Source organism: Schistocerca gregaria, chromosome 3, assembly GCF_023897955.1.
Source record: "Schistocerca gregaria isolate iqSchGreg1 chromosome 3, iqSchGreg1.2, whole genome shotgun sequence".
Taxonomy (NCBI): domain Eukaryota; kingdom Metazoa; phylum Arthropoda; class Insecta; order Orthoptera; family Acrididae; genus Schistocerca; species Schistocerca gregaria.
Window position 1 is genome coordinate 614630291 of NC_064922.1, and position 23234 is coordinate 614653524.

Here is a 23234-nt window from a genome sequence, read left to right on the forward strand (position 1 = left end):
CAATCACTTACCTCATGGCTCATACCCATGTAATAGTCCTAGATGCAAGACCTGTCCCATACATCCTCCTACCACCACCTACTCCAGTCCGGTCACTAACATCACCTATCTCATCAAAGACAGGACTACCTGTCAAACCAGTCATGTGAGTTACAAGCTAAGCTGCTACCACTGTGCTGCATTCTATGTAGGCATGACAACAAACAAGCTGTCTGTTCGCATGAACGGCCACCGACAAACTGTGGCCAAAAACCAAGTGGACCGCCCTGTTGCTGAAAACGCTGCCAAACATGATATCTCTCATCTCAATGACTGCTTCACAGCCTGTGCCATATGGACCCTTCCCACCAACACCAGCTTTTCTGAATTGCGCAGGTGGGAACTTTCCCCTGGAATACATCCTACGTTCCCGTAACCCTCCTGGCCTCAGCCTTCATTAGTCACTGTCCTCACCCATCCAGCCCCATCCCTGTTTCCATTCCAGCACTGCACAGCCGTCATTTCACCGCCACATCCAATCTTTTAATTTCCTTTTCTTTCTCTCCTTTGCACTACTTACCTCCTCCCCCCTCCGCACCTTCTCTCCTGCCCTCCGTCTAAACTGCAACATTTCACAGTCCGACACTCCCACCATACTATCCCTCCCTGCCCCAGCCTCCTCCTTACCCCCAGCCAGTCGTCACTCCCATGGTGCATTGGTGTTGCTGCTCGCAGTGTGGTTTCAGCTCTCTGTGATCTTTTTGTTGTGCCTATTGCGACTCGGCATCTCCTCCATATGGTGAGTAGCAACTATCCTTCTCTGGTATTGTTACTGATTTATTCTTAATATTTTACATCTCGGCATCTCCTCCATATGGTGAGTAGCAACTATCCTTCTCTGGTATTGTTACTGATTTATTCTTAATATTTTACATTTTTTTTTGTAAAAAGTGTGCCTTTGCAATTCCCTTCCATTTTACCATTTCAAACTAGCTTTTACAATCAGTTGGTGGTGTTTGTTGAGCCAAACCGAAATCTCAAGTCATATGTTCTGATTGCCATTTTCTGTGATTTCGTCTTATTACTTATTAAGAATGCCAGTATTATTCATTTGGTAATGTAACATACTTTCTCCCTCCTCATTCTTTCCAAAGTTTAGCTTCTCTCTGTTCATCTACTTCTACTTCAATGTTCTGCAATCCACCTTACAAGGCATGGGAGAGGATACCCCATACCATTACTAGTAAATCCCTTTCCTGTTCCACTCGCAAATAGAACAAGGGAAAAAACAACTATCTATGTGCCTCTGTATGAACCATAACTGCTCATATCTTATTTTTGTGGTCCTTATGTGCAATGTATGTTGGAGGCAACATCAAATGCCAGTTCTCTAAATTTTTCTGATACTATTCCTCAAAAAGAACGTCTCCTTCCCTCCAGGGATGCCTGTTTGAGTTCCTGAAGTGTCTCTCTAACACTTGCATGTTGTTTGAACCTACTAGTAACAAATCTAGCAGCCCACCTCTGAATTTCCTCTTTGTCTTCCTTTAATCTGATCTGATGTGGAACCCAAACACTTGAGCGATACTCAAAAATGGGTTGCACCACCATCCATTTATATGTTGTCTCATTTATATATGAACCATAGTTTCCTGGAATTCTCCCAGTAAACCGAAGTCGACCATTCACCATTCTACCACAATCCTCACATGTTTGTTCCATTTCATATCGCTTTGCAACATCACACCCAGATGTTTAAATGCCGTGACTGTGTCAAGAAGAAACCAACTAATGCTGTTACGAACATTATGGGTTTATTCTTCCTATTCATCCACATTCACTTAAATTTGTCTACATTTAGCCTAGCTGCTATTCGTCACACAAACTAGAAATTTTGTCTAAGTCATTTTGTATCCTCTTACAGTCACTCAACTTAGACACCATACCGTACACCACAGCATCATCAGCAAACAATTGTAGATTGCTACCCTGTCCTGTCCGCCATATCATTTACGTACATAGATAATAACAGCAGTCCTTTCACAGTTCCATGGGGCACTCCTGATAGTACTCTTGTCTTTGATGAAAATTAGCTGTCGAGGGCAACATAATGGGTTCTATAACTTAAGAAGTATTGGAGCCACTCACATATCTGTGAACCTATTCTATATACTCATACCTTCTTTAACAGCCTGCTATGGGATGGGACACTGTGTCAGACGCTTTTGAGAAATTTAGAAATATGGAACCTGCCTTTGCACTTCATCCATACATAGCTCGCAGTATTATCATGGGAGGAAAGGGCAAGCTGAGTTTCACACAAGTGATTCTTTCTAAAACCATGCCGATTTGTGGACATAAGATTCTCAGTCTCAAGAATATATTATTTATCGAACTGAGACTATGTTAAAGGATTCTGCAGCAAACTGACATTATGGATATTGGCCTGTAATTTTCAGGGGCTGTTCTTTTCCTCTTCTTGTACACAGGAGTCACCTGTGCTTTTCCAGTTGCTTAGGACTTTGTACTGGGTGAGAGATTCATGATAAACACTAGCTAAGTAAGGGACAATGCTGTAGAGTACTCTTTGAAAAACCAGTTGGGATCACTTCTGCACCTCATGGCTTATTTGTTTTCAACTCCTTCAGTTGTTTCTCTATGCCAGGAATGCTTATGACTTGATGGTCAAACGACTGTATGTTTGTATGACTCATCTTCATGAACGATTTCTTGAATGTAAAATTTCAAACTTCGGCTTTGGCCATGCTATCTTTGACTGCCACACCAGACTTTCAACAACTGAGTGGGTGGAACATTTAGACCCCCATAATGGTTTTATGTAGGATCAGAATTTTCTCAGATTCTCTGCCAGATTTTTTTCTGAGCTATGATGGTAATAGTAGTTGTATGTTTCACGCATAGATCTTTTCACAGACATAGAGCCTGCTAACCTTTGCTTCTCATAATTTGTATGTTCCCTTTTGAATTGAGAGTGCAACAGCCTCTGATCCCTCAGCGTTTTTCTACTCTTGTTATTAAACTATGGTGGATCTTTTCTGTCCTTAATCCACTTACTAGGCACACAATTTTATGGACCGTGATTTACAACTTGCTTAAAGTTTGCGCTTAATTCCCATATGCCTATCTTAATGGAAGTAAGTGATGCCAGTTCACTGTCTGATGAGATACTAACAATGCTTGTCTGCTCTTTCTAGCTGAACACTCTCCTAGCCTCCCTGACTGATTTATTATTTTAGCTACAGGGTGTAAGATGTTTCCATTGTGTATGAGCTGCTGAACTAGCTGCTCAAGACAAGTTTTCAAAAAACTTGTTCAGAAGTACTTTACACGAGTGTCTGCCTATACCCCCTATTACGAATCTATGGACATCTCAGTCTGTACTCGGTAGGTTAAAAGTGCCTCGAGTTAGTAATGGACGATTTGGATGTTTATTGACCATAGACATTCTTTGAATGACTCTAGAACTGTCACAGCAGAATTGGGTGGCTGGTAAAAACATCCAACAATGAAGAAGAAGAATCTTCGCTTAAAATTTCCAGGCTAATAGGCCGTGGTCGATGAATAATACTCTTCCCTGATGTTTCGTCTCCGACTGCAGGAGACATCCTCCAAGGTAAAACAGCGAACTGCAAGGAGAACTCAAGGGAGCACTGATTATGTAAGCAGCACAGAGGGCGCCACTGTCCATCATGTGGCATCGGCTGTGAGACTGTCTCTGGTAATGCCAACATTCTCGATTGAAAGTAATTGATTGTCACGCTTCCAGTGCAATGCTGAATCCAATTTTATCAAATTTAACACCTTTGTCTTTGCTGCTAAAATTATTATGTTGTCAATCTTGATAGTCTCTCTATACATGCGCGTATAATAATTTGAAGTTTTAGATATGACGCGTGTCTCAAGGAATTTTATTTCAGGGTTACCTTCCTTGTAAAGGTGTTCTGCTATGGCCAATTTATCCGTGTGACACAGGCGGCAATTCCTCTTATGTTCAACAAGATGGGTGTTCACAATTCTCTTTGTAGTGCTGATATAAACCTGTTCACAACTACAAGGAATTTTATATACCCCTGATGCAAGCAAAGGGTGTCATGCATCTTTTGCCAATCTTAAATTTTCTTTTAGGTTCCTGGTGGGTCTGAAAATAGTGTCCACCCCATACTTGCTTAACAGTTTCCCAATGCAATCTGTGACCTAACTACTGAACGGAAGAAAAATCTTGCTCTTGGGCGACTTGTTGTTCGTTGTTGCTTCTGATTCTTTGGTTAGAGCAAAGTGCTCGATCTATATCCGTGCTAGAATAGCCATTCTTCACAAAAGTGAAGTTGACTACAGTCAACTTTCGTGAAGAATGGCTATGCTAGCAAAGATACAGACTGAGCACTTTGCTCTAAGCAGAGAATCAGGAGAAAGGACAAACAACAGTTCCATTCATTAGTAAGATTGGCAAAAGATGCACGAAATCCTTTGGCTATACTGGGGGTATATAAAATTCCTTGTAGTTGTGAACAGGTTTATACCGGTACCACAAAGACAAGTGTGAACACCTATCTTTTTGATCATAAGAGGAATTGCCACCTGGGTCACACGGATAAATCGGCTGTAACAGAACATGTTCACCAGGAAGGTAACCACGAAATAAAATTCAACGAGACGAGCGTCATATCTAAAAGCTCACATTATTATGCACGTGTGTATAGAGAGGCTATCAAGATTGATAAACACTGTAATAATTTTAACAGTAAAGACGGAAGTGTTTAATTGGGCTGACGCCATGTGATGGATAGTGGCGCCCTCTGTACTGTCTGTATAATCAGCACTTCCTCGAGTTCTCTTTGCAGTTCGCTGCTTTACCTCGGAGGATGTCTCCCGCAGTCGGAGACGAAACATCAGGGTCGAGTTTTATGCATAAACCATGGCCTATCAGCCAGGAAGTTTTAAGTGAAGACAATACCAGCCGTGAAACCCTGCATTGTATGATCAAGAAGAAGAATGCTAATTTTTATCACGCCAATGAGTTGTACGTTGGAAGCTCTCGGCCATACCTTCAGTTTTGTATGACTTTGTTATTGCATTAGAGTTACAACAGAAACCCTTGGAGCTTCGAAAGCTTTGATGAAAATGAAGAAATTGTTACAAGCCTTCCTCCTGAGGACTTGATCTGCTGTGTGATTTTGCTCCTAAAGCAATACATACATTTCTTTCAAACTGGAGAAGGCCTATCATGTGTAGGTTTTTGCCAGAAGGACAGACTGTAACATATAAACACAAAATGAGGTATGCGTTGCATATGTTTTTATGTGAAGACATTCTTAAAGTTGTTTAGTACACATTAAACAGCTAGCATGTGTTCTTTGCAGGAGAAGCAAATAAACAGCTGGGAGACTACAAGTTCAAGCTGCAAAAGGCTGAGCAAGACGTGTCAACACTGCAGGCAAATGTGAGTAGATAGGTGTTGTAAATGATGTTCTGATACATGTATGGTAAAAGTATCTGCCCACAGTTACTGCTTATAGGGTGTGAAGTGTGCAGAGTAACATTCATACTCAGCATAGCAGGCGCCATGTTCTGCATGATTTCATTTAATTCACTATACATTTCAAAATTTAAATCGTCATCATCACCCCACCATGCCTAAGGTATATTTTAAATATTTATTTTTAATGGCAAGAACTGTCATTCCCTTGCAACAGCGTGCAAGGTACCATTGAGGTTAGGTTGCATCTTTCATGTGCAAGAGTGAAAGTATGTGCTCTACATTCTGACATGGAAAATTACATACGTTTTGCATAGCCCACTTCCCATGCAGCTGCAAGAGACAGTGAGTTGTTGTATTTATCGTTTTCACTTAAGCCAGTGCCCTTCCTGCATATCTGTATAGCTTATAAAATCCTCAGATTCAGATGTAAACATAAAAATGAATGAGGGAGGCAGTGAAGGGCTGAGGGACAGTAGCTGGAAGTCAGATTTTTGAAGTTAAAAGGAAAACAGTTCATAGGGAAGAGGGGAGACGTAAAGAGAGATGCAGATACGGAGGGTCATGTGGTCAGAACACTGCTCTCCCGCTCATTGTTAGTTTTTGTGGTGGGTGTCACTACTTCTCAATCAATTAACTCCTCAGTTGGCCTCACAAGGGCTGAGTGCACCCTGCTTGCCAATAGCACTCAGCTGAAAAGGAAGTTTAGGTGGCGGAGAGCCCTTAGGCATCACTGGAAATGGATATGGAGGGCCATGTCGTCAGCACACCGCTCTCCCAGCCGTTGTTAGTTTCTGTGACCAGTGTCACTACTTCTCAATTGGGTAGCTCCTCAATTTGACTCATAAGGGCTCAGTGCACCCTGCCTGTCAGTAGCACTCAGCAGAAAAAGGAAGTTTAGGTGGAGCAGAGGGGAAACCTTTGCAAACCAAGATTAAAGGGACAAGAAAGGTATGGAGAAAGATTGAGATTTTATTGGACCAATAGCTGAGGTTCAACTTCTAGGGCACTAATAATGGACCATTGAATTGAGGGATATGCAGAATTAAGGTACAGATGTGAGAGAAAAATGGAAATTGGTAAAAGATTGGGGAAAGGGTATAGAGAGGGAAAAATTCCTAATCATATTGGTCCTTGACTAACATTGTGTGTACAGTGGAAACATGGACATGTATGTCACTTCTTGTTTCTAGATTAATATTTATATAGACACATTTAACATGCAATAATTGTGCTCTTCCTAACAAAGTCCCTGTTCAAAATGAGCGGAACTGAATTCAGTTTTATACTTCAGAATGCTGTAATTAAGGCTATAAAAATTATTAGTAATTTACTACTTCATTTAAATTAAGATGCTGTTCATTACTTTGACTATTTTTAATACTTGAAGTAGGGATTTTGGAAGTGTGCCACAGTTTTGTAATTTTCTTCTGGCTTGTTGTGGTGGTGTTGATGGGGAAATTTTTGGAATTTTAATGACTTGCTTACCGCTGGTAATGACAGTAATATGGAGTAGAGAAAATAAAAATTAATTAAAAATGGATGAAATATGTGTTTAGGTGGCGCGACTGGAAAGCCAAGTTATTCGTTACAAAGCAGCATCGGAGTCTGCTGAGAAAGTTGAAGATGAGCTGAAAGTGGAAAAGCGGAAATTGCAGAGAGAGGTAAATAAACTTTGCACTGCTTTTTGTGATTTTCATTCTAGTAATAAGTATACATTTTTCTTGTACAGCTGTTTCCTTGAGAATAATGCACATACAAGGTCTACTAGAAAAGTATCCAACCTTTGGATGGTGGGAGGAAAAAAGAACTGGCTTACCTGGAGCATTAGACACCTGATCACCCTGAAAATAGTTCACTTGGGACTCGCACACTTCTCCCGGCAGTGCTACCATTGTTGTAAGCATGGCGAAAAAGCCTCTTTCCGAGTAGAGTTTAGTCCAGCTGTCAATACTGCCATAATGTCTTCTCTTGTCTGAAATCATGTTCCTATCAATGGCCTCTTGAGTTTGGGTAACATCCAGAAGTTGCAGGGGTCCACATCAACAGAGAAAGGAGACTGTTGAAGCATAGGAATCTGGTTTTTGTTAAAAGAGTCTGAATCAAGTGCGAGGGATGTGCTGGAGCATTGTAGTGATAGAGGTGCCAATTTTCTGTTTACCGCAAGTCCGGTCTCATGTGCTGCACAGTATCACGTTGGCGATGGAATATATCCCTGTAGTATTCTTTGGTGATAGTTTGACACTGAGGTATATGCTAGTGGTATATCACACCATGAGAGTCAAAGAAAGCAGTCAGCGTAACTTTAACATCGCTGCGTAGTTGGCAGGCCTCCTTCAGTCTTGGTGGTGAGGAATGCTTCTACAGTGACAACTGGGATTTGGTTTGCTGGTCATACCTGTACACCCAGGACTCTTCACCAGTGATTATGGTGTTCACAAAGTTGGGGTCAGTTTGGAATCAAACGTGCCCTGTGAGACTTAAACACGAAGTTGCTTTTGCTCCACTGTCATAAGCTTGGGCACGATTTTCGCTGGCGCTCTCTCAGTGGCCAAATCATTGGTCACAGAAAAAACTGCAGATGCCCACCTCTTCCACAATTCCTCTGATAGACACATGATGGTTCCGCACCGCTGCAGTGTTCCTTTGGCAACGACTTGGTCATATCAGCGTGTTGATGGCTGACTAAAGCATGGCTCACTCTCCACCAATGTGCAGCTGTCTCTAAAGTAATTGTACCATTCCTTAATTTGTGTGATGCCCATAGCATTGTTGCTAAAAGCCTTCTGAATCTTCTGAATGGTTTCCATCTGGCTGTCGCCTAGTTTCTGCCAAATTGTATGCAGTAGCACTGCTCCCGTTGTTTCGCATTTCCTGTGCAATGAAAAACTGACACGAGCACTACACAGTACCTCACTCATATGCTGCTTGCCAGCAACTGACATTGACATTATCGACATGCGGGAAAAAATTCTTACACACCCATGAAGGTTCAAGGTCAGCTCATGCAAGTTTGCTAGATTCAGATCCATCAGCTGACACACGAAAAAAAAAAAAAAAAAAAAAAAAGTGTGAGGGGCTCAGATACTTTTCTAACAGACCTCATGCACGAACAAACATATAACCACATGTTATTTCTTAATACATTTGTATACTTCATGCTAATGAAAACATTGACATGATTGAAGGACATTGAAATGATTTCATCTCAATGGTTGCTTGCATGTATTTACTTAATTTTCTTTCACAGAAATGGCTAATTTCGATGTTACAGATCATTGTCAGGTGCAGTAGGTGCCAACATGCTGTAGTATTGAACAGCGGACATGGTAGTTCTGTCAAGTAATCATATATGTTACGACATGTTGGCACCTACAGCACTTGCAAGTGGTCTGTAAGGCTGAAATTAGCCAATCTTGCAAAGCCAAATGAAGTAAATACAGGTAAGTAACAGCCAAGGTGGAGCCATTACAGTTAAATTCAACATATATACAGATGTGATACCCCACATGAAGGAAATTGTTAAATGAAATGGTTGTTCAGAGGGGACTGAAATTGGAAAGCTTTCTCTCATGGACTTATTTGACTGTAGCCTGGAAAGACTATGAAAGGTTGACACATTAAGTTAGCCTCCTTTATGTAACTTACCATTGCATATATTAACAGTTTAATTACTCTGTGGACCATAAGTGTCTTAATATATTATGGCATCATTTTATGTTTTAGACTTGTTCAGATGTTTAAAATATTCACAGTATCTTAACTGATTCCCTTCAGTCAAACTCACATCATTTTAACAGGAATGCTCAGTGGAGAACACTTTCTGACATACAGTTTATCTTAACACAGGCAAGCAAGAGCAAAGATAATTGCTACACCACCAGTACTGAAGTGTAATGTCATGAATTTAATGAAATAGAACTTGACAGAACACTCTCTCTTTCTCTCTCACTCGCTCTCTGACACACACACACACACACACACACACACACACACACACACACAGGTTGTTTTCTTCTTCAGAACAGTTGCTTTTTGTCAAGTTGTTTGTACAGTAAGTTGACAGACTTTCCGCTTTTATTTCTTATGTTCCATCAATGGATAGGGTATGATGATATCTTCAGTTTTGCTGTACTATTACAATAACATTCTGTGTTTGGACCTGAATGTTTATTCCTTCTGTTAGCACTTCTTTATTTTCACCACATAAATAACAAGATATTGTTGTTGAGCTTGTATAGTTTGTCAAGTATGATTTTAATAAATGAATGTGCAGGTAGAAATAAGCTTGAATAAACTTTTAAAATGTAATATTATCTATTTTGGATATGAGGTAATGGTTGGTCTGTTTAGACAGTAATAATTGGTAGCATTCAACTACAGTTTTTGTCCTACTACACACAACTGCACAATACGTTTTGAAAAATTAGCTCATGAGGTTAAAATGCTACCAACAAAATTGCTACATTCATAAAATCATGTCACATCTGCTGACCTGTTGTGGGCTCCAGGAGTGTCAAGCTGATGCTCATGCACAACTCCAGGGGTTGTTGTGAAATGATATGTTCACGATATCACTGTGTAAGCACAGTTATTAGCTCAGTCATAGTTCTCTTCTAATGATTGCATACATTTTCCTCATTTCCTAAGTCTTCGACCATTGGCTTCTAGCTAATTAGTGAAAGATGCTTGCATATTTATAATTATGTATGTGTCTTAAAATAATTTTAAAAGGTGTTAAGAAATTTCATTCAATTGCCATTACCTTGTGCATTCACAGTATTGCCATTTTTCTTTCCATAGATAGGACTCTCCAATTCTTCCAGTGAGTAGAGTTTTTTCCATTTCTTTTCTGTGTGCAAGATTTCCAAGTCTTCTTCTGTTCCCTTAAGGGGTTGGCCTGTTTCACATAAATGATTTGCGTCAGTTAATTTGTCATGGTTACCCACTCTGAATGCATCTTTTTGTTCCTTGTATCTGAACGAAAGTGTTCTTCCTGTATGTCCAACATATTTTGTATCACAGGACATGCACTGAATTTTATGAACTCCTGACCTTTCAGACTTATTTATCTTTCTACCAATGTTTCTGCATATCATGTATACAAAACAGGCCATTCCCTTAAGGGAATAGAAGACAACTTGCAAGTCTTGCACATAGAAAAGAAAGTGAGGAAGCTCGACTTCCTGGAAGAATTGGAGAGCACTATCCATGAGAAGAAATATGAAAATATTCTGGATGCACGAGATAATGACAACGGAGTGAGACTCTTTAATGCCTTTGTAGAATTATTTTAACACAGATACATAATTATGAATTTGCAATACCTTTTTGACAAAATAGCTAGAAGCTGACAATTGTAGATTTAGGAAATGAGGAGAATGTAGGCGGCGGCATTATGGTTGAACCAGTAGCTGCGCTTATGCAGTAATGCTGCGGACAACTCAGTTCACAACCACCCTTGGAGTTGTACATAAGTAGGAACTGGAAAAATTTGCATTGTGCAATAAATGCGAAATAGATTCAAATGATGCCTCAAAAATGCAAAAACGTGATATTATTTAATAGACACTATTTCATAGCGAATTGTATCCATATGAACAATTTTGTCAAAGATAGTTTGAAATACATTTATTTTCTGCATTTAGAAAAAAGTGAAGTGACTTATTGTGGTCTAGCTAGAACACCAAAAGAGATCTGCAATCCCTGTAACAATGTGTCAGTTCTGCTGTAGGCTGCTGCCCTGCTACAGGGAGATGGGGTTAATTTCCCTGCACCTCTCCTCTCCTGTCTGGTGTTCAAAATTCTAGTTTGTTTACACTTGCCGCTATATGACACTATAGCCAATAATGGCCGCACTATGCATTATAGCCATTGGAAAATGAAATCTGTAACTTTTTTGGACTGTGGCAAAATCCTTCCCCTAACATAAATATAGAACTATTATATGTTCAGTTCTACTTCTCTGCTAAATACCTGGTCAGTTCAATTTGTAGCATTGGTCACACAGCTAAGAATGCCCACAAAAGGGGCAGACAAAGGCAATTAATGTCCAGAAACAGCCTAATTCAGCAATGCATTAAGTTGACGGGTGGGAAAATGCTGCTGCTCTTCAACAGAACAATCATTCCTGAAAGCTTAAATACTGCTAAACCAAGAAAACAAAGTCCATTTCAGAACAAAAAGGTGTTAAAGTTTTTGCAGGAGCGAACGATCCAGCGAAAAAGTTCCTAATCGGGACATTTTTAACAGTCAGTTTCAAAGAACTAAGGCTTTGTTCGTCTTCACTCATGTAGCATGGTAATCTTTTATATTAGTGCGTCTAATCATCAAAAAAACGCAAAACATAGATGTGAATTTTGCCACAAATAGATGCATATTTTGAAACTTCCTTGCAGATTAAAACTGTGTGCCGGACCGAGACTCGAACTTGGGACCTTTGCCTTTCGCGGGCAAGTGCTCTACCAACTGAGCTACCCAAGCACGACTCACGCGTGAGTCGTGCTTGGGTAGCTCAGTTGGTAGAGCACTTGCCCGTGAAAGGCAAAGGTCCTGAGTTCGAGTCTCTGTCTGGCACACAGTTTTAATCTGCCAGGAAGTTTCATATCAGTGCACACTCTGCTGCTGAGTGAAAATCTCATTCCGGAGATGCATATTTTGCCAAAAATAGATGCTACATTTTCCGGTCCCTATGCATAAGCATCAACTCTGGGTCCCACAGCAGATGAGCTGGACGTGACCTGGTGCAGTGTCCAGTATGGGGTGGAACGGACACAGACAGAAGTTTCAAATTTTGTGTAAGGTGAGGATGCATAGTCCAGTATGTTTTTATTCAATTTTATTTTATGAATTCTGCAATTAAGGTGGTAGACTTTTCAGCGTTTTAACCTCGTGAGGTAAATTTTACAGCATGATGAGAGCATTGTCTCTTGAAATGCGTTGTTGAATCATGTGCAGGACAAAAAGTTGAATGGTACCAATTATTACTCTAAAAACTTTTAAAATCTTGTAGTAGTTCTTTATATAGATTCATCTTGGTAATAGATTCTTAGAAAGATTAAGTTCAGTTAAATGAGTATTTCGCTAATTCATTTAGTACTTGTGACAGAGATATTTTTTGTTTACTATATCCGTGGGTTCTAACCTCTTTTGAATTATCTTTGCTGTAGAACTCCCTGAATATTTAAAGTGAATTAATAAATGTAGACTATTATGTGCTTGTCTGCTACTGCTGTTTAAAAACATATGAACATGGTCATAGTAACATCTTCACACAAATCTTTAAATAATATGGAAAAAGCACATGTATGAATAAAAAGAAAGCTTTTCAGTGAATAATAACCACCTCCATGGATGAACTTTTTTTCAGTAAAATGTTTGCTGAGAACAAACATTAACTTACATCCCTTTGCATGTGGAGTATTGAGAGTAATTAACTTTTGATGTATAAGTTCAAGCTAGAAAAACTGTCAAACAAAAGAAAAATAGTGGCTTTTGCGATTTGTTGGTTAACTTCTCTGTGGTCATTCATTCCTTGGTGACCACAAACATCCTTATGCACTGACCATCCTTCTGACTATTACGGTTGCAATCGGCCCATCAGGAGGGTGTACTGTTATTTTGTCTTATTATGACATGCATCACAAAACAGAGTGACACTCATATCCCTTAGACTCTTAAAATTAAGTGCAAAACTGCACTCATGTCAATTCTGCAAGAACTGATTCTGGAAGAATCAATTTTCTTTCTATTTGTTGTTTATGTAGCCTGTAATGAACTATACCCCTTTAACAAAAGTACTTGATACAAAGTTTTAAATCTTGTCAGCATTTAAATTGGCCAGGTGATCTGTAAACTTAACCTTCCCTTTACAATCCTGCAAGAGCACCAAATCCAGGTGGGGTAGTTCATCTACTTCCTCCTCATTTTTTGGGGGCTCTGCATTGAACTCATAAAAGGCATTTTAATTACAGCTTGTACCATAAACCTATAAGTTTTATGAATATTCCTTGAAAACTCAGGAACTTCAACTTAGCAATTAATGTCCATTTCATATCATATCATGTTCAATATTTTCAACACCTTACTCAAAACTGGAATTTTTGACAATCAGTTGTTTGTTTGTTTTGTTTTGCTTTAGGGTGCAAAAACAAATGGGGTCATATGTGCCCAAGTCAAAACTATAGAACACGAAAACATTTGGCAGTCGTGCTTTACTAATGAGGACTTTGGTTTGATCTCTCTCTAACCTGGTAGTGTCAGAGTTAACTACTTTTCTGTTTGTAATACTGTTATCATTAAATATAAGTTTAGTTGAAAGAAGTATCACATTGACTTAATTTTAGGGTTCTGAAAATACCTTATTGTTCAGTTGTAGTCTCACATGAAATTTATTATCTAGGACTTGCCTGGGTTCTTCATCTTTTTGTGTGGCTTGAGCATGTTTACAGCACTGTCTTTGTCATTCTTTTAATCCTCACAGTGCCAGTATATTGTTCGTAATTATTACAGTAATAATGCTTTTACTCACTGAAGTAGGGGTGATATTATGTAATTCTTTGGTTTTCATCGTCTGTTTGTATTTCAGGTAGGTGGCGGTTTTTTATGATTTAAGTAGTGGTGTTACGTATGAATACATCTGCATTATCAGTTTTTATAGAACTTGAAAGTCATGAGCCACAAAATAGACCTTTTTTTTATAAAAAAAAGTATGATATTTACAGTACAGCGGAATTCCTGTTGCCCTGTGTTTATCAAAGTATGATTAAAAAACATGTAACAGATAAATTTTCTGTGTAAATGCTGTATGGTGTCATTCTTCAATATAAAATGCACAGAGTTTGTCACGTTATTTTAATTTAGAATCACACGAATGACTGATTTGTTATACACATTGTTTTGAAGAACATATAGAACCTAACTGTATAGTACCAGTATTAGCTTTGGCACGAGTGAGAGGAATATTCTTGATTTAAAATTAATGTGTGCATTAGGTGGAATATTTATTGACAAATTCAGAAATGAATGGTTTGGTTACAATGGATTATGTAGATGCTACAATTATATAAGATATAATCGAAAACTCAGGTCTCAAGTTCTTGAATAACATGCTAACTTCTGGTTGTTATTGGAACCTCTAACTTGTGATGTGTTGTTAGCCAAGTCATTTTACTACCTTTTTATGCATAAATGATGTTACTGCATATGATGCAACATCACCTTTCTTTGAGTTTGCTGAAAGACCTTAGTAGTTGGGAAACTGTATAAATTGTTGTCACTTTGTAGAATCCTCAGTAAGAATGACAGAAAAAGTCCCTTACAATATATCTTTTTTTACCCGATGTAAACTGTGAGTTTACATTAGCAACAGTTTGTGTTTACTCTCTGCATATGTTTCTTTCGAAAATTCCACACAGTATAAGAGTCCATGAAAAATCCAGCTACTCAGAAGTATTGGTGGCTGTTTGTACACACAGAAACATTGGGGGGGAAAGTTAACATTTGCTGAAATATGGTAAACAATAGCAACAGCATGCACATAAGGTGTTTTCTATATACTGTTATACCAGGCATCTCTGCTAGCTCATGCGTAATGAGCAGGCTGGAAGTGTGTTCTTGTGAAGATGGTACATTACTTAAAAGTAAGTAGTATGTGACACAAGATAATTGTTGGTTGATCTGAGGCACTGTTACACAAGATACGTGGTTGGACTGTTACCTCATCAGTAAAGTGGTAACTTATATGTGAAGAATTGTTCCAAGGAAGAGACTAGAGTGAGTTATCAAGGAGGTACTGAGAGAACACTGATGTAATGAAGGTGAAGCAACAAAAGTGTTACCAGGGAGTGGTTGATGAGTAAAGTGCTTAATCTGTAAGTGAGGAATGTTGATCCTTTATGTAGTCTTTAGTCACATATGGAGCTTGTCATAAATTCATTGGCTGATATCCCTGTGGCAGTAGTATTTTACATTTTATATCAGTTCTCTATGAGAAATGGAAGTATAGTGCTTACAATTTTCTTTTGTGCCCAAAATATTCATACAGGCAAATGATGAATTGTTATATATATTGCATTTGTTAATCCAGATTTCTGAAGGACTTGAAAATTAAGCATCAAGACCTGGTGGTACTGCCTGCTTGTTTCAGCTGGTTATATATAGATGAAACAATTACACATATGTTATTTTACATTTGTTTTTGCTATTGTGCTGTAATAGGAAGGAAACTGGCCATGGATTTGTTTGTTTTGGTGACACTTGAAGTTTTTACCACATTTTCTGTCAGGTTCATCAGTTGACCCAGCGCTTGATGGAGACAGAAGAAGTGAATAAAGCCTTGACCAGTGAGATTGACCAATTAAAGACTACACTCAGATAACGGTACATGCCTGCTACATTTGCAGCATGGTTTTTTTTTAATTAAAGTTCCATGGTGGATCATATGGTTTTCTTTATGTAGTTAGTTTATTTTATGTTGAAAATTTAACCAGAGCTAACTGGTTGAACCACCTCATTCCTGCTGACCAAACAAGTTTTTAGTTACCCCTTGATAAAGTGCAGCTCAGGACCAAATAAATCAAAAAGGTGTCAAAACATAAGTTTTCCTTGTGTATTTAAAAACCAGTTACACAATACTGACAGATGAGCCAAAGAGACTGAATTGTTATTCAGATTTAGTGACTAGATTTTAAGGATTCTTCAGACTTGATTGAATGGAAAATAACTATTTACTTCACTAATTAATTTTCGAAGAATTGCCAACCTGTGGTGTCATTCATTGTATAGTGGTCACAGATCGGTAGTCATTAGTGGTTTCGTAAACATAAACAAACTAATCGAGACTTACAGTGTTTGCTTTGTTGTACAAATCCCCAGTTTTACTTAATATTGTTGTGCCTTTTTAACCATGTCATTCTGCTAGTAGGAATAGCTGACATTCGTTAATGGTTACTAAAATGTATTCTATAACATTGAGATGACTCACTCAAACAAGTAAACAAATAGTAGATGAATTGTGTAGAGCTGTGCAATAACATTTTTTTCCTCTCAGTGCAATGCAGCTATGTGACAAGGTGTTGTAATGTTGAATATTTAATGTAAAGTTTCAATTTGAAAATATCTTAAGGAGTGATGGTTCCAATTTATGGTTCATTTAATTGTAAAATTGTGTTAATATTTTATCTGAAAGCTTGTATGTTAAAGATATGTTGCTCTTTGGGAAGACCATTCTTCATTAAAAACTCAGATTTTTTGTTTTGTTTTTTCAGAACAGGATGTTTTAATATTCTTTAAAAAGGAAGTAGCAAGATAAACCTCCCAGTGCTTACATCATTGAAATATTTTTCTTCATTTTCTGTCATTAACTATCTTCCTTTGAAGGTCTGATATCAATTCCTTCTGGCATGTGATTCACATTTTATTGTGTATTTGTCGCAGTTTCCTGTACGTGTCATTTACTATATTAATTATTTCTTTGTTTTTGTATGTCAATGGTTTTATAATTCACTGATTGTTAACGCAGGGTAAAACAAGCTAAACCAAATCCAATGGGCACAGGCAAGAACCTATTCACATACATTTCTGGTTTCCATGAATGCAGGTCAGAGTATTGAACATCATATTACAGTACATGACAACCGTATAATTCACATTCTCTTTGGTTTCCAGTACCTCATTGTGTTATACGTTGCAATGTTGTTGCGTATATTCTTTTTCATTATGTCACTGCTGAGTGGACAGGAACTTGATTAGATCAGGGGAGAGTTAGGCTAAAGCACTTCTGAGTGTCTTCTGTCAATTGCAAAAACAGGTCGTCTTGTTTTCAAGGATACATGCTCTGTTATACAATTCTGGTGGAAATAAGTTTAACATCATTTGTATTTTGTTAACTGATGTAAGAAGGACTTCAGTGTGTCCACAATGTTACCATGATCAGATTAATGTCAGTTTTTTTCTGAACATAATTCCTTACACGGAAATCCCTGGTCTGGGATTCACAAAGAAACTTAGCTTTCAATTCTTTTACTCTTCTGCATATACCTTTGGAGTCAGTTGTTTGTAGTGGCATGACTGTTACTAAAATAATATTGGCCTTCAAGCCTTGAAATCTTAGAGCTTTAAATAATTTTGATCAATTTTTTGTGCCTAAGGGCCTGAAGGTATTAGTCAGGAAAGAATGAACATTTGAATGCACTCACTGCATTACAGTGCCTTTCTGGTTCAGTAGATAACACTGACAAGTTGTTTGTAGCTTCAAGGCCCCTCTGGCTTTCAGGTAATAAATATCTAGTTAGCTGTTACAATATTTGTAGCTGCATACATTGCTTGTGAAAATAATCCATCTTTGTAAATAATTACATAAGATTTTCATATGTGAATGAATCCTGGCTACCTAATGTAAATGCTTAATTATCTTTAAAGTTCTTTCTTTTCCTCCTTTAATTGTTAATGTCCATCTTCCTGGTTGACATCTACACACAATACTACATTAAATTTACAGAATGAATCTGTTGTTATTAATGTAAGGGAATCTGGGGCATAGAGAGAGTTAGTTTTATAAAAGGTCTACATAACATTATTTGAACTGAGATATTATGCATGAATGCCAAACGACAGTCATTTGTTTGTGTAACTAACATCTCATGTTGTGGTTATTTGCAAAATTAGGTTTTTTATATTTTTTTCTGACGTTGTAGTGCAAATAAGTGGTGTGGCAATGGTGCAGCATAAAACTCAGAAAATAAGGTTTCATTACTAATATTCAGACTTTTGTGCTTGTTGCTAGTACTCACATTTTTGTGTTTGTGAAACCTATGAGACTTCTTAATATACATACTTTTTGAAGGTTTACAATGTTTGCCACTACTGATGTTCATTGCATGTTAATAATCAGAATTTTAAAATATTTCTTTCCTCTGCTGTAGCTTTCATGTCTTCATTTTTGTGCGGAACGTGTGCCTTTTCTTGTGAAATTTGTTGAGATTATTTTATGTCAATATAAAGTTAGTCACATGAGAAATTATTTGGATTATCTTTTTAACTTTACATATTGCTACTGTTGTAATAATTTCATCATTTTGTGAAGGTGTCAAGATTAAAATTTACTACGATATTATTAGATTCCCGATGTATTTTATTTACAGGCTACTCACAGAAAGAGGAACATACTTATGTATGTTGAAATTTTGTATGATTCTTTTATATTACTGTGACTTCAGCATGAAAATTATGTAGGTCAGCTACTAACTGTAAATGAAAACAGTATCTCCCTCCAAAGTGGCACTGTCTTTGGTCATGTCCTTAATGCGCATGTAATGTTTCATCATCGGTGAATAATGTAGTGAAATTTATAGTCAACTTTTTTGTCACTGTTATGTCTCTTTTTTTCTGTGAGGTTTTATAGATCTTGTGCTGGAACAATATTACTGTAAGTTGACTAAGTGCTTATTAATTCCCATTGTGTCAGTGACCCATTATGCAATTTCACATCCATCATCTCATATAAATTTGTATTCACATTTTTTACCTATAATTTTCAACTAATTCTTCAAAAAAAAAACATCAAACTATTCATGTGAAAAAGATTCTCGTAAATTGTATATGAAAATAGTCCTTTCTGGGACTTGGCCCTTGTCAAGATACTACCCATTTAGTGGATATACTTTGTGTCAGTTCACTAGATATTAGTTCTTCAAATAAATGCGCCACTGTCATGTTGGAAGAGTACTGATGATGTATGAAAATGATATATAGTTTGTTTTCATCATTACCTTTTGCTAGTTTGTAGAGTTAAATGTCTGTAGCCCCATTTATGGAAGAAACAAACATAATTGCCTATGTGTCACAGACCAAGTTGGAGGTTGTCATAACTTGAAATTCTGTTTATCACCTCCCCCCCTTCCCCCTCACAGAATTGTTTGTCATTGATAAATGTATAAATTTGTTAGTATCTTGCTGTGAACCTCATAAATGTATTTTCAGTTACGTGAAGCCCAGGCACGGATTGAAGAACTGGAGACGACCAACACACACCTCCAACGACGCCTTGATAAGCTGAAGAGTGCCAAGTCTGCCCTGCTGAAAGAGCTGTGAGGCTCATTTGCAACCTTACATGCTGTAGCTCTGACTACTTGCAGCATTTGTTCTCGCTTTGGCTGTCTCCACTGTGTAATTGGCAATGTCCGTGCCATTTGCAATGTACTGAAATTAATATCAGGACAGTTTACCATAGCAAGAAAGCTGATAAAAGCAAATCTCCTCATCTGCTCGAGAGAGTTAAATTTGTGTGCACCCTCTTGATACTTCAAATTTTTTATCTCATGTGTCAGATGTTATCCGGCCTCATAACTGATAATGTGTGTTGAGAAAAGTGCATGGGCAGCCTGTGGTTTCATTTACATAAACCACGTACAACAAAGTCCAAAATAATTCAGTTCATCTGTTGTTACATTAAAATACATTTGTCCGCAGCATTGAGCATGTGCTGCCTGTTGTGTAACTATGTCTATAAAAGAGGGGTATTACTTTGCTGCTTGCCCCCCCCCCCCCCCCCCCCCAAGTCACACAATGTTACTATTTATTTGTCAACTTGACACAGAAGTTGAAGTGTGATTAACAGTCATAACAAAATCAATGGGAAAATCTGATGACCTGCTTTACTCGCAACCTTCAAAATTATATCCATTTTGATCTAGTTGTACTGCAAAACTCTAAAACCATGCTACTTTTAAAACATTCGTGCTTATCAGTCTAAAGATTTTAAAACTTTCTGAATTTATTAACCTGCTTCATTGTGCTTTATTTTATAATGAAAATTAGAGAAATCTTTACACAGCAGTTGAAAAATAGATGATGTTGGGTCTCATCTAGTTAACTGTTAGTATACAGTTCATATTTAGTAAGACTGAAACTCTGCTGTTTCTTTGACTTTGAGGTATTGTGCATTAAGAAATACCATATTCTTTCTGAGGACTGTTAGCTGACAAGTAAATTTTCATATTGAAGCAGGGTACCCTCTTAGGTCATTTAATGCAGTTAGTTTCACGTACATCACAGTTTGATTTGTTTTTACTGATATCACTCTAAAGTAAGTGGGAAATAATTTAATCGGCAGTTTTTTTACCTATAGAATAATATTTTGTGATACAAATAACTTTTATGTCGTGGCTGGTATTTGCAAGCTTTTTTTGTGAAGTTGTGGAAAAAGCTTTAGAACATAATGAGCTGTATGTTACTACTGCATAATTATATTTCACTGTGGTGTGCATAAGAAATATACTGTTATAAATATGGCAACTGGCAGGTAAATATTTTTGTTGAACAGCAATTAATCTGTTTGTTAACCCCTATTAGTTTGTTGTATTGTTACATTGCAGCGCAGCCATTTCTCTACAAGATACATTTTATATATGATCTCATGGAAGAGATTGATTGGATTACATCAGATAATCTCAGTAACTAGTAATGTCTGTTAAAGGAAATTTTTCTAACTTTCGTGTGTTTGCCAGTGGCATCTGTTATGTAATCTGTGTGTTTGATTTACTGTAACATTTTATTATACATTTCATTTCCATTACTATTGATTTTAGAATCGTAACATTTTTTCTGTCACTCAGTCCACAGGGTGCATATAATTTTGTTACATTTTCAGTTTACATTGAAATTAACTGTGCTGATTATATCCTAACAAAAATTTTTAGAATAATTGCAATGCTCATGGCTTTTGTGGAGAGTCACTCCATATTATTGTAAACACTCCATAAATCGCAAGTATCATTGAAAAAAAGGTGTGATATTTATTTGGGTGTGGTTGTGTTTTAACGTGATGGATGAATGTAACGTGAACTTAACTGTTGTTTGTGTGAATGTGTAATTAATTTGTATGATGATTGTGTGCATCTGTAATTAAACTAAAATGTGCTAAATAATTACTTGAAATATTAGGGGGAGGGAATACTAAAATTCATTGACACTTTCCTCATATAAAATCATAATGCAAAGAAGTAATGTTATATTCAGTGACACTTCATAATGAGTGGAAAGAACCAGTCATAAAAAAAAAAAGTTAATGGCTTCTCTGCTATGTAACTAATTATTTTGTAATTTTGACAGAAATGAAAGATTCAGGCACTTAGACTTAATTTCTACATTATAACTTTTTGTTTGTTTGGTTATGTTTCCAATAATACTTAAGTGCTTCAATAAAAGTGGGCCAGAAATTGTAAAGTTAATACTTACAGCATACATGTAATAATGAACATGCCTACTGATGATTCAAAATTTATTCATTATGTTACAGTCTCCTGCCTTTGTTAGATGGCTAAATTAATGGTGAAGGAAAAGTTTTAAAGACTGAGTGTGATATTTTCTTAGATTCCTTTTCTTGTATTCTTTGTGTGTTAACACTTTTTTTTATAAAAAATACTGAATGACTAGTTCTTTCCTACTTCAGTTATTTCTTGAGATTTTGGGAAATACACAAAGAATCATATGGCTTTTCAGATATTTTCTGGCTTGACATTTATGTAGATGAGCTACCCCTAATACCCAGGTGTGTGAATATTTTGCAAAATGAAAAGTTCCTCCAATATTTCAGAAGTCCAATTTAAAAGAAGAATTTTGTATGTCAGACTGTGGCATTTTGTACAAGTTTTGTATAAAGTACTTTGTATATAGAGTGCTTCATTTTGTATCAGTGATGTTGCTTCTTTGCTAGAAGCACAGATAATCAAAATGCTTTTATTGACATCACAAACACAATGTCCGGCATCCACTGCCATCGTTCTCTATTGTGTAATTGTCAATTGTAAAAACAAATTGCGTTATATGCGAAAGTAGAAACTGTGATTATCATTTCACTGTAAAGTGAATAGCATATTGAATGAAAATTATTAGTGCTGTAAAATAATATTTTTGTTTAGGCTTCCATAATGTTGAGTGAAGCTGTAATTGAAGAAAACATCAGTATTCTTTTGTTATGCTTTACAACATAAATACAAATAAGATTTTGTTTACAGCACAATTTTAACATTTGTGCATTACATGGCATTCACCCCAAAAGGGAATGATCCTAAAACATGATAAGGTCGTCCAGGATATTAATGTTAATATGGAAATTTGTGCACTAAGCTGAGTGGCTTCTTTTCTCTCAGCTTGAATCAATAGGCAGAGTCCATTGTCTTGTTATGTAGGATGTGTCATTCCATTGTTGTGAACCTATTCAGAGGCTATTGTGATTATGTGAATCAGTCTGGACCAAAAATTTCAGATCAAGCAAGTAAATACAAACATGAAGAATTGTATAGGATATTCTAAGCAAATGTTAACAAGGAATTTAAAAGTTACGTGGGAAATCTCACTCAGTTTATATTTTATTTTTCTAACAATAACTTTTTGTTTCCTTTTGGGGTGAAAGTCATTGTATGTTGTGATAAATTGATGCACTTTTAGCTTGTGATAATCAGTTGTATGAAGGAGAAAAGATAAATTAATGTACATTAAAATTTTCAGATGAAATATATTATCCAAGTTGTATTGGAAACTTTCTTCTGTGTATTGCACATTTTATTTTGAATATGACATACAAGTTCCCCTCCATTGTTTTCACAACAAAGGTTTGCATTGAAGGAATGGCACCTGACCATAATTATTGGATAATGGTCCAGTAACAGTGCTGAAGAAAATATATGATATTATTTTGTTGTTACAGGCATGCGAGAGAGTGAATACTTTTCAATTAAATTTCTGAGCTACACTTACA

The 23234-nt window shown here is 37.0% G+C and overlaps 1 protein-coding gene across 4 annotated transcripts in view; it reads left to right on the plus strand.

Moving 5' to 3' along the window:
• Window positions 1-23019, plus strand: part of LOC126354393 (leucine-rich repeat flightless-interacting protein 2) — a 235681-nt gene extending 212662 nt beyond the window's left edge. For 3 of the 4 annotated variants that reach the window (XM_050003998.1, XM_050003999.1, XM_050003997.1), the window contains 3 exons: window positions 5361-5440; window positions 7036-7140; window positions 19457-23019. In XM_050003998.1, coding sequence (XP_049859955.1) covers window positions 5361-5440; window positions 7036-7140; window positions 19457-19567 — 296 coding nt within the window. In that variant the 3' untranslated portion in view covers window positions 19568-23019. Of the gene's footprint in view, window positions 1-5360; window positions 5441-7035; window positions 7141-15761; window positions 15857-19456 lie in introns of all 4 variants that reach the window. The other variant, XM_050003996.1, reaches the window with a different exon arrangement.
• Window positions 23020-23234: the final 215 nt, after the last annotated feature.